This window comes from Macaca nemestrina, chromosome 7 (assembly GCF_043159975.1).
Source record: "Macaca nemestrina isolate mMacNem1 chromosome 7, mMacNem.hap1, whole genome shotgun sequence".
Lineage (NCBI taxonomy): Eukaryota > Metazoa > Chordata > Mammalia > Primates > Cercopithecidae > Macaca > Macaca nemestrina.
Window position 1 is genome coordinate 13,557,449 of NC_092131.1, and position 12,335 is coordinate 13,569,783.

The 12,335-nt window shown below is 34.8% G+C and overlaps 1 protein-coding gene across 3 annotated transcripts in view; it reads right to left on the reverse strand.

The window, feature by feature from the left end:
• LOC105467503 (protein phosphatase 4 regulatory subunit 4) overlaps positions 1–12,335 on the reverse strand; it is a 105,984-nt gene that overhangs the window by 16,614 nt on the left and 77,035 nt on the right. For all 3 annotated transcript variants that reach the window (XM_011717127.3, XM_011717128.2, XM_071099658.1), the window contains 3 exons: positions 7,782–7,926; positions 5,585–5,626; positions 5,061–5,135 (listed from right to left, as the gene is read on the reverse strand). In XM_011717127.3, coding sequence (XP_011715429.1) covers positions 5,061–5,135; positions 5,585–5,626; positions 7,782–7,926 — 262 coding nt within the window. The remainder of the gene's footprint in view (positions 1–5,060; positions 5,136–5,584; positions 5,627–7,781; positions 7,927–12,335) is intronic.

The window sequence follows — 12,335 nt, forward strand, 5'->3', positions numbered from 1 at the left end:
GACGCACTTGTATAACCAGCTCCAATATCATGAAACAAAACATTACCAAAACAAAGGAGGCCCTTATGCCAACAGAACAAATAGGCAAGAAAATCAACAAACACAGCAAGTTCTGAACAAACTTGGTATAACTGACATGCTAGAATACTACAGTCAACAAGTGGAGAATAAACATTCTTTTAAAATGCGCATGTAAACTAAGGAAAAATATGGAGAAAATAAGATAAAGAATTTCCACATAGAAGTGGACTATATTTAAAAATCAAATGGAAATTCTGAAACAGAAATAAAGCATGAAACTGAAAAATTTCATTGGGTGGGATTAACAGAGTTATCCATTTTCTACACGTTTGCCTCTATTATCTTGATCATATTAATCACAGTTATCTTGAAGTCCTTGTCTACTAACTCCAGTATCAGGATTATCTGTGGTTCTCTTTCTATTGTCTGTTTTTGTCTTGGGCTAGGTCATTTGGTCCTAAAATTTTTTGAGAGTCTTCCCTACAGCTTCTCCCACTGGCAATCCTGAATTCTAATCTTGCTTTGAAAGACTGCTGAAATAATAAACTTTGCTTTTCAGAGGATTTCCACTTTAAGCACACAAATTATTGGCATTGAAATAGAAAATATAAAAAGAACCAAATGGAAATTTTACAACTGAAAAATATAATATTGGAAATAAAAAATTCACTGGATAGGCTCAGCAGCTGAATGGAGATGACAGGGAAACGGTTGGTAACACTGAAGTTACATCAAGAGAAATTATTCACACTGAGTAGCACAGAGTATTTTTAAAAATTGAGAAAGAACAAAGACTCGTAGGCCTATGGACAATAATAATATGTACAATTGGTAACCCAGAAATAAGAGAGAGAAAAATTAGAACAGAATATATATTTAAATAAAAAATGACCAAATCTTCCCAAATTTGGGGAATGATATACATTTACAGATTCAGTAAGATGACCAAATCCAAACTGGATAAATTTCAAGTAAATAATGCCTTGACACATCAAAAGCAAGCTGCTAAAAACAAAAGATAAAAGAAAAAAAAAATTTAAGTGTCCAGAGAAAAACAATGCTTCATACAGAAGCACCAACAATTCAAATGAGAGTAGCTATTGTATCAGATGTTATGGGGGCCAGAAGACAGATAGAAACACATTATTAGAATGTAGTAAGGAAAAAGCTGTCAGCCCAGACTTCTATACCCGTGAAAATATCCTTCAGGAATGAAGGTAAAAATAAGACATTTTAGATAAAGAAAAAATAAGAGAAGTTGTCACCAGAAGGCCTGCCCTTCAAGATTTGCTAAAGAAAATTATTTTACCTTAAGGAAAAAAACACCAGAGGGAAATTTAGATCTTAAGTAATGAATGAAGAGCACTGGAAATGGTAAACATCTGAGTAAACCATAAAAGTTTACACTAAGAGTGTATTCTTCAAGATACATATGACAACTTAAAGCAAGATTACAACACTGTCTGGTGGGCTCTTCAATGCAGATATAATTCATATGACAACTGTAACATGAAGAATGGGTGTGGAGGAGGTAAAGAGATTTGTATTATTGTTAAGTGACATGATATAATAACAACAATATGTAGACTAAAAGGTTAGGTGTGGATATTAAAATCTCTAAAGAAATAAGCCAAAAAAAAAAAAAATTCCAAAAAAACGGAGATGTGAAGAACACAAATCACTAACACAAGAATAAAATGGTTATCCCCATAGATTAACACCATAATTAAAAGGATAATAGGAGAATATTACAAATAACTTCATGCCAACAGATTTGTCAGTTTAAATAATATGTAAACTGGGGTGGAAGGGAAGCAACTTACCAAAATTGACAACAGAAGAAAGAGAAGATCTACATTCTCTAATGTCTCTTAAGGAAACAGAATCGATTATCAAAATACTTTCCAAAATGAAAACTCCAGGCTTAGATAACTTCACTAGTGAATTCTATAGAACACCCAAGGCAAAAATAAAACCAATTTATACAAAATTGGTCAGAAAACAGAGAAGGTGGGAATACTATTCATCTTGTTTTATGAGGCCAGAATAACATTAATACCAAATTTGATCCCAAAAATGACAAAAAGGGGAATTATAGGCCAATTTCACTATGAATCTATGAATACAGATGCAAAATCCCTTAACAAAAACATTAGCCAAGAATCCAATAGAGAAAAAGGATAATAAACCATTGCCAAATAGGGTCTGTCTCCAAAATACAACATTAGTTTACCATTTGAAAAATCAGGGTAGTTCAGTGTATTAGCAGAATGAAGGAGAAAAACCAAGTATCATTTCTAGATATAATACGGGCGTGGTGGCTCAAGCCTGTAATCCCAGCACTTTGGGAGGCCGAGGCGGGTGGATCACGAGGTCAGGAGATCGAGACCATCCTGGCTAACATGGTGAAACCCTGTCTCTACTAAAAATACAAAAAACTAGCCGGGCATGGTGGCAGGCGCCTGTAGTCTTGGCTACTCGGAGGCTGAGGCGGGAGAATGGCGTGAACCCGGGAGGCGGAGCTTGCAGTGAGCCGAGATCACGCCACTGCACTCCAGCCTGGGTGACAGAGTGAGACTCCGTCTCAAAAAAAAAAAAAAAAAATACAACAACCATTCATAAAAACTCTTAGCAAACTAGGAGTAAAAGGTAACTTCTTCAATCTGATAAAGGGAATCTACATAAAACCTATTTCTACCATCACACCTGACGATGAAAGACAACTGTTTCCCGCTAAGATCAGTAAAAATACAAGGATGCCTACTTCTAACACTTTAATTTTACTGGAGGTCTTGGACCTTGTGATAAGACAAAAGAAATAAACAAAAGGCATAAATATTGAATAGAAAGAAGTAACACTGCTGTATTTAAAGAAGATATGATGGCTTACATAAAAAATTTTAGTTTTAGAAAATCTAAAAAACAATTTCTAGAACAAATAAACAAATTTATAAAGTTTATAAGACACAAGGTTAATATAAAAAAAAAAAAACAAAAAACAGTATTCTTATACTCCAGGAACAAAAACACTGGAAAGTGAAATAAAAAATGCATACTTCCATTTACAATAATGCCAAAAACATAAAATACCTAGAAATAAATTCTGGACTTCATATCAAAATGCAAAGGCCCTAGACTGGTCAAAGCAATTTTAAGAAGGAACAAAGATAGAAAACTTACCCTACCAAATTTAAAAAACACTATAAAGTTACAATGATCAAGACAGTTTGGTATTACTTAAAAGATAAACTTATAAATAAGTGGAATACAATAATAGGAAGTCAAGAAATAGACATATATGTGTACAACTAATATTTTTTAAGGACGCTAAGACAATTCCATGGGGAAAAGAAGGCTTTTCCCCATTGTTGTTATTCCAACAAATGGTGCTGGAATAAATGAATATTCCCTATGGAAAAAAATAAACATATATAAAAATGTACTTGAATCATAAACCTAAATGTAAAACCTAAAATGAAAATTTTTAAAAGACAATAGAGGAAAAAGTCTATGATCTTAGGATAGACAAAGGATTCCTGGAACAAAAAAGAATTGTCAAAGAAAGAATTGATAAACTGGGCTTCATCAAAATTAAATATTTCTGTTTTTCAAAAGACACCATGAATAAATGAATAGATAAGCTTCAAACTCCAAGAAAACACTCATAATATGTATATCTGTCAAAGAAATTGTATTCAGAATGGATTAAAAGCTCTCACATCTCAATAATAATAAACAACCCACTTAAAATTCTGAAAACAAACTTTATCAAATAAGAGATAAAGATGGCCAGTAAGCAAAGACAAGATGCTTGACATCTTTAGGCATCAGGAATAGAAAAAGGGATTTAAAAAAAACAACAAGATACCATTACATACCCCATAGTATGGCTGGTAACTACAGCATAGACAATGTGGATGTAAAATGGTACAACCACTTGAAAACAGGTTTTGTTTTTTTTTTTTTTTTTTTTTTTGAGACAGTCTCGCTCTGTTGCCAAGGCTGGAGTGCAGTGGCATAATCTCGGCTCACTGCAACCTCCGCCTCCTGGGTTCACGCCATTCTCCTGCCTCAGCCTCCCAAGTAGCTGGGACTACAGGCACCCGCCACCACGCCCAGCTAATTTTTTGTATTTTTTAGTAGAGACGGGGTTTCACCATGTTAGCCAGGATGGTCTTGATCTCCTGACCTCGTGATCCACCCGCCTTGGCCTCCCAAAGTCCTGGGATTACAGGTGTGAGCCACCACACCCAGCCTTTGTTTTGTTGTTTTTTTTTTTTTACTTTTTTTTTTTTTTTTTAATTAAGCATGCCATACAATCCAGGCATTCTATTCCTAGGTATTTACCCAAGAAAAATGAAAACATGTCTAACCAAGGACTTTTTCACTAATGTTCAAAGCAACTATATTTGTAATATCCCCAAATTAGAAGCCAAATGTCTATAAAGAGGTGAATGGATAAGCAAATTGTGATATTCCATAATATAGACTACTATTCAGAAATAAAAAGGAATGACTTCTTGATGCATACAACAATATGGATGAATCTCAAAGTAATTATGTTGGTAGAAAGATACAGAACCAAAAATAGTATTAATACCTAATATATTATTCCATTTATATAAATTACGGAAACGCAAGCTAATCTACATTTTCAGAAACTAGATCATTGGTTTTTGGGGACTAGAGTAGAATACATGGATTACAAAGGGGCAGAAATCTTTAAAAGGATAGAAATGTTTCATATTTTCATTGTGGTGATGGTTTCATCAATATGTCAAAACTCATTGAATAGTACACTTTAAATATGTGTAGTTGTCAGTTATACTTCAGCAAAGTAGTTTTTTTAAAAGGCTCTCAAATATAGTTTTCTTTCTAGTTCATAAAAGAACAGATTTCAAAAAACTGGGACTGTCATTTAAGAAGAAAAAAGAGTAATGTGAAATGGTGAGATGGAAAGAAATGATTAAGTTTAATAACAAAACACAGTTTTATTAATCAGAAAAGAGTATATGTGTGTGCATATGAAAGCAACATACCATTTCCAAAAGAAGTAGTTCTTCTCTTTCTTTCTCTTGATCCAACAAATCTTTCTCATAAAACTTTTTCTGAAACTGTTTAAAGTTTAAAATGAAGTTGTGAAACATTAGTGATGAGTTTCTGCCAAGTTTAAAATATTCCTTTTAATAGAAGTGATATGGTTTGACTCTGTGTCCCCACCCAAATCTCATCTTGTAGCTCCCCTAATTCCCACATGTGGCAGGGACTGGGTGGGAGATGACTGAATTATGGGGGTGCGTCTTTCCCACGCTGTTTCATGATAGTGAATGAGTCTCTCAAGATCTGATGGTATTGTAAGGGGGAGTTTCCCTCCCTCTTTGCCTGCCGCCCAGTTGTGACTTGCTCCTCCTTGTTGTCTGTCATGATTGTGAGGCCTCCCCAGCCATGTGGAACTGTGAGTCCAATTAAACCTCTTTCTTTTGTAAATTGCCCAGTCTTGGGTATGTCTTTTTCAGCAGCATGAAAATGGACCAACACAATAAGGTAAAGAGAGTATACTTACAGCATCCATAGACATTTCCATTCTGTCCAACTCTAACACAGTCTATAAGGAAAGTTTTTAAAATTATTCTAAAGTAATTAAATTAAAACAACCAATCATTTCTCAGCAAGTTATTTTGCAGAGGCAGGTTCAAATAGGAGACTTCTGCACTATGGGGTAGACTAAGTCAGAAAATTAAAGTTCTGCCCAATTCTACATTGTACTTACAATCAACCTTTATATAATAATGCCAGGGTCAATTTTAACTTTTGAAAGTTTTTAACCTTAAGAAGACCAAGTCTACAGGCATACTTCAAATACCAAATGCATATAATCTAACTAATTTCTAGTAACTCCCAGTGCCAATTTTTTCTGAATTTTCAGAAACATAATGTAGCTTTTGAATTTTTAAAAAGTCTTTTAGCTATATATGAATGAAACAAGCCATCATTTGGCCGAATAATCCTTAGTTCCCTTCTGTAGAAATTTTCTATCTGCTCTAAAAATATTCTCTCAATTTACTATTTGTCTTTTGGAATACACTAGTTTGAAACAAATTATTCCAATCGAAACAATGGTCAATCTAACCCAGGGTTCTGTCTCTGATAGAGGGCAGTACTTCTAAAACTTACTCTACACAAGTAACCCTAATGGCCAAAATAAAGTACATTTGGATATGCATATGCCCAAAACTATCCATGACAAATATTAAATTTAGTGAAAGTTTTTTCTGCTGAAATTTATGAAACATTCATAATGTATGCCATGAAATACTCTCTATTTATATAAAGTTACTTTTCATATTAAAAAACTGATAAAACTATTCAATTTTTATCCAAAAGTTTTGTGTAGCTTTCTGGGAGTTTTCTATACTAATGTCTCATTATACTACAGAATTTCCATGGGACAGACTGGCTTCATTATATGCAGCATACTGAAAATAAGAGCTGTACTCCAGAATAATCCACTATAGACTAATAATCCATTAATTTAATTACATCATTGTTACACCTGTATAGGGTTAACTTATATTGTCTCTTGAATTAATAAATTATTCTGGAAAAGTAATTAGCCCTCTCATGTTTATTATTTTGACAAGTTAACTCCATTGCCTAAACTTCTATACTTCAATATTAAACAGTAAGGAAGGAACTGTCTGGTAGAAACAAGTGTGTGTGTGTACTTTTAGATTTAAATGCACGTCCAACTCTAGGTATTTCTGGTTATATCAGTTAATGAAAGAAGAATTCACATTTCATTAAAATTAAAACTATACTAATTAATACTAAGTCATCAAATCACTTAATTAAAAGATTCCTCATGTGACATCTGGCAATGATTTCTAGAAAAAAAGAGAAAAAAAGTAAGAATTCTCTTTTTACTCGCCACGTACACTAATTTATTTATGACATTAATAAGGAAATTTCCCTCACTACAAATAAACGCTCAAAAACAACGTGTCCTGAAGTTTATATTCAGATTCATAAAAGTAAATAATTTCACTTGAATTTATAAAAGATTAGTTATATATTCAGCATAAACAATTTTTGAAGAATAAAAATTATTCTAAGATGTGGCTCACTAACCCAAATTTTTACTGTTTAGTTTTTCCAACATTTCCAAAGAATCCATATACTATGATCTCATGCTAAAACAAACAAAAAACTCACAGGATACAATCTTACATTATTTACAAAGATGCACTCAGAAGTAGGTAAGAGGTCTCTATTCTAGTCCTCCTGATTCTGCTACTTACTAATATGATCTCAAGTAGACACAATATTTCTAGGCACAGAACTTCTATAAAGTCAAATAGACCCCTGAATTAACTCAAAGCGCCCTTCCAGGGATAAGTTTCTATAAAATGTGACTTTCCCAATTTTACCAACAAAGTTTCACTGGATTATAATCACTTATGAAGAAAATCTGATGAATAAAACATTCATTATTAATTGAACAGTGTTTATTGAGCACCTAACATGTGTCAAACATGGGCTTATATTACTAGTAATAAAAGTTTAATGTCTAGGTGCCCTTCAAAACTTTCATATCCAGTTGTAGCACCTGTCAACCAAATCATTCACTAATTCTTACAACTTTAGCAAGGATAAAAATATTTTAATATATTGCTATCCTGTCAAGCTGAAATAGTGAAGTTATGATTCTTACTACCTTAATAGAAAAAAAAATGCAACATTCTGGCAAGAGTGATACTTACTCTTTTTACAATAGCCAGAACATCTTTATCTTTTTCTTGACACAGGAGTTTTCTCACACACATTTCTAACTGCTGAAGTAGATGCTTATCAGCAGGAATCTTCAGAGTAGATTTCACTTTGGGCAACAGGTAGCAAAGTTTCATTCTATAATAAAATAGTATTTACTCTTGAATGAATTTAATAACTAAGAATAACAGTAACATGAAACAAAGAAAAATCAAGTTTTAGATAGCCTGAGACTTCATTTATTCATGCAAGATATATTCATGGAGTGTCTATTATGTGTCAAGCATTCATCATGCTGGATGCTGAGATACAACAGTAAATAAAACCAACAAAATTCTCTGCTCTCCTGGAACTTACATTCTAGTATGGGAGCAGAGAAGAGAAAAGAAACAAGGAAAATCTGTCAGATAGTGTTAAATGCTATGGAGAAAAATAAAGCAAGGAATAAAGGCAAGTGAGTACCAGGGGCGGGGATTAATTGGTTTTAAAGCAGGTGGCCAGAGAAGGTTGTCACTGAAGGTTCCACTGAAAAGATGGTATTTAAGCAAAGACCTAAAGAAAATTAGGGAATAAGCTATGTGAATATCTGGAAAAGAGCATCACAGCAAATATGGAGAGCTTGTCTCTACTGTTGGTCCAAATGAGCAAATTGGCCATTGTGCCAAAACAGAGTGAAGGTGAGACTAGCAGGAGAGCTCAGAGTGGTAAATAAGAGGCTTTGAGAGCCACTGTAAGGAAATTGCCTTTTATTTTGAGTATGACAAGAAGCCATTGGTAGATTTTGAGCAGAGGGGTGAAATGATCTGACAATGTTTTACAAGCATCATCTGCCTACCGTGTTGAAATTAGACTGTAGCTGGTCAAAAACAGAAAAAGAGAAACAATAGGAAAAGGTCTTAAAATAATTCAGGCAAGAGATGATGGTGCATTGATCCAGAGTGGTAGCAGGAAAAGGTGGTAAGAAGCAGTTGCATTCTGAATCTCTTTTTTTTTTTTTTTAGAGATGTAGTCTCACTCTGTCACCCAGGCTGGAGTGTAGTGGCGTGATCTCGGCTCACTGAAAGCTCGGGCTCCCAGGTTCACGCCATTCTCCTGCCTCAGCCTCCCGAGTAGCTGGGAATACAGGCGCCCGCCACCACGCTCAGCTAATTTCTTTTTGTATTTTTAGTAGAGACAGGGTTTCACCGTGTTAGCCAAGATGGTCTCGATCTCCTGACTTTGTGATCCGCCTGCCTTGGCCAAAGTACTGGGATTACAGGCGTGAGCCACCGTGCCTGGCCTGGATTCTGAATACCTTTTACAAGCAGCAGAATGTACTGAGGGATTGGAGGTAGAATGACAGAGAGAAGAATTTATTTAAGGTTTTGATCTAAGCAGGTGGGATGGTTATTTCCTGAGATGGAGAAGACTACAGAAGGAGCAAAAGCAGATAAGAAAGATGAAGATTGAATTCTAGACAGATTAAGTCTGAGATGTCTATCAGATATACAGTGGAAATGCTAAGTGGGCAACAGGCTCAATAAGTTGGCTATCCATCTAGCCTATCCAGAGTAGATGTCAATGCTTCAGATAAAGTGAGGAATCTTCAGCAAGTAGATGATATTTAAACCATGAAATGGGAGAGATCATCAAGGTAATATGTACAGTTAGAGAAGAAAAGGATAAAAGGACCTAGTCTAAGGTGGTCTAAGGCACTACCACAGTCTAGACTGGGTTGGAAAGGAAGAAACAAGGAGGTTGAAGAATGCCAGGAAGGTAAGAGTAAATCCCAGAACCTAAAAAAAAAAAAAAAAAAAAAGCCTTTCCAGGAGGAGGCGTTTCAGAGGAAATACTCTGCTTTGCTAAGCTAAAAGTCTACTCTTTTTCCATGGCTGTTTTAGAGAGGGATGCTAGGTGGGTATCTATTTTATAGCTGCTATGTTCATTTATTCATCTGAATGCTCTCCAAATTATTATTTTTTATCTTTATTGCAACCCTTGAGACACCTGAATTCCATTTTTAGAGTTTCCAGAACACTTTCTCAGCTGAATCTTTACTTGAGGATTCTTCATATACAACAAAATTTGCTTTTTATTTAACCAAAAAGGGTAAAGAAGCTCCTCCTGTAGAATTTCCAGCACTATAAATAGCAACAATGGTCTCAATCTCATTCACAGTTCACCACGGATACAGCCTAACCTAGCAATGCTTTCTATAATTAAGGAATATCAACCCCCCAAAGAAATTATATCATTTCCGGCAGCTGTGGAAAAGGCTTCTCTGAATACCAAGAGTCTTTTTCCAGCTTGATAGTGTCTAAACTTGGTGAATTTAAATTTTAAACATTAACTTAAGGAAAAACAAAAACACTTAACAGTCTATGCACACTCCATTCTTTATAACCCAAGGCATGTCTAGAAAATAGATATTCAGCAGAAGCTACCCAATCCATTGTAGTGATTCATCTCTATGAGACTCCTGGGCCCCTGAGATGATCTAATTCTTGAGATTAGGGACCACACCTTTCAGATAATTTATGTATGTTATCTCAGTTATTTGTGCCTCAGAATACTTTATAAATTAGGTACTAAGGAAATCAGTGCACACAGAAGTTTTGTAACTTGGCTAAAGATACACATTTAATGTAGAGCTGGAATTTCAGCTCAGGCAGTGTGGCAACAGAAACTGTCCTCCTAACCAACATGATCCTACCACCCTTGCCTGTGATGGCTTTCATTCTATCTGCACATCTCTAAAGCACTGAGCAAATGCTTTTATACCCAAAGCCAGTTAGCATACAGGGTTGTCGGATATATTTCTTGGCTGGCAGCTGGCCAGGCAAGAGAGTAGGAACCAAGACACACAGTTATACAATAATCTGCTGTCCTGCAAATCTCTGAAATTAACAGAGTAATAATTAATTATTCTTCATTTGGTTTTTTGAATTGGCAGATTTCTTTCTCATAGAGTCAATGTCATGCTCTTTGTTACACTGATCAAAGTAGAGATGATGTCATTTCCTTTCAAATTATTTTTGTCAACTGCTTGATAAGTGACAATACATCACATTGAAAGTTGCTTTTATAGAATCACAATTGCAATTCACAAAATGTTCTTAAAGCTGGACCCATTAGTTGTTTAGGAAAAGTTAAAATCTAAAGAATTACCAAAGGTTCCTTTTTTTTTTTGAGATGAAGTCTTGCTCTGTCACCTAGGCTGGAGTGCAGTGGTGTGATCTCAGCTCACTGCAACCTCCACCTCCCAGGTTCATGCGATTCTCCTGCCTCAGCCTCCCAAGTAGCTGGGACTACAGGCGTGTACCATCACGCCTGGCTCATTTTTGTATTTTTAGTAGAGACGGGGTCTCACCATGTTGGCCAGGCTGGTCTCAAACTCCTGGCCTCAAGTGATCCCGTCTGCCTCGGCCTCCCAAAGTGCTAGGATTACAGGCATGAGCCACGATGCCCAGCCCAAAAGGTTCTTTTCAATTCACTTTAAATGTCAGCAATACCCCACCTCTCATTTATAAAGCACAAGAAACATACACCAAAAATTAAAGTCAATGCAGTTGTGCTTTCTGTATTTTCTCACATTTAAAATACAAAACAAAAACTTCTAGATTTGTTCCCATTAAAAAATGCTCATAAAATTCTTAGGTTGAACTTTTCAATATCTTTTGACAATTCATCTTCATATATATCTCAACACCAAGACTATTAATCTCAGTTAGCTTATTATCTCACCAACTCTTCCTATTAAAAAGTTTTGACGTTTTACGTATTGCCTAAAATTCACATCAGTTGTTTATAAAAGTGGTACATATGCATCTTTCAGATGCATAAAACTAAGTGCCCCTAATGTATGGAAATTCAGCAGAGAGTTCTAGAGTTTGTTCAGGAGAGCCTTTGGCCAACTGACTCTGATATCTCTCTTTCCTGCAGATCTGAGTTCAAGTTCAAAATAGAGACACAGGACTTAAAACACAGTAATCTAATGGCTGGGCTTAAATTTCTTTTAAACAGGAGGGTTTAAAATTATTTTCATTCCATTATCAAATGTACAAAAATAGTTCTTAAGTAATAACATGCATGTACTTTAATGTCACTGAACTACACACTTATAAATGGTTAAAATAGTAAATATTATATTATACATATTTTACCACAATAAAAAAGGAAATGTTGTGCTCATTTGGAGAGAAAAAGGACAAAATATATTTATTATTTTTTTCCATTTCCAGGCAAGCCATTTTCAGATCTGTTCCTTCCAACTTAACAGTTAATCAAATGAAATTAACATTTTACTGGATTTCAAAAATATAAGGCAGCTAAACATAGAAGACAAGATGAAGACTTTGAAGCAGTTCTATTTCTTTGAAAAAATGGGCCTCTAAAAACTAACAGATGCTCATCAAACAACTTTGAAGTGATAAGGCGACTGACCATCTTTTCTTTAGTTTTAATGGTAGATAAATTAATAATAGCTACTCGATCTTCTAATCATTTCAATGTGTATATCCAAATGGCCGAAGAAGCTTACCAATCTGGCTTTGACTTACTGCTCTCAA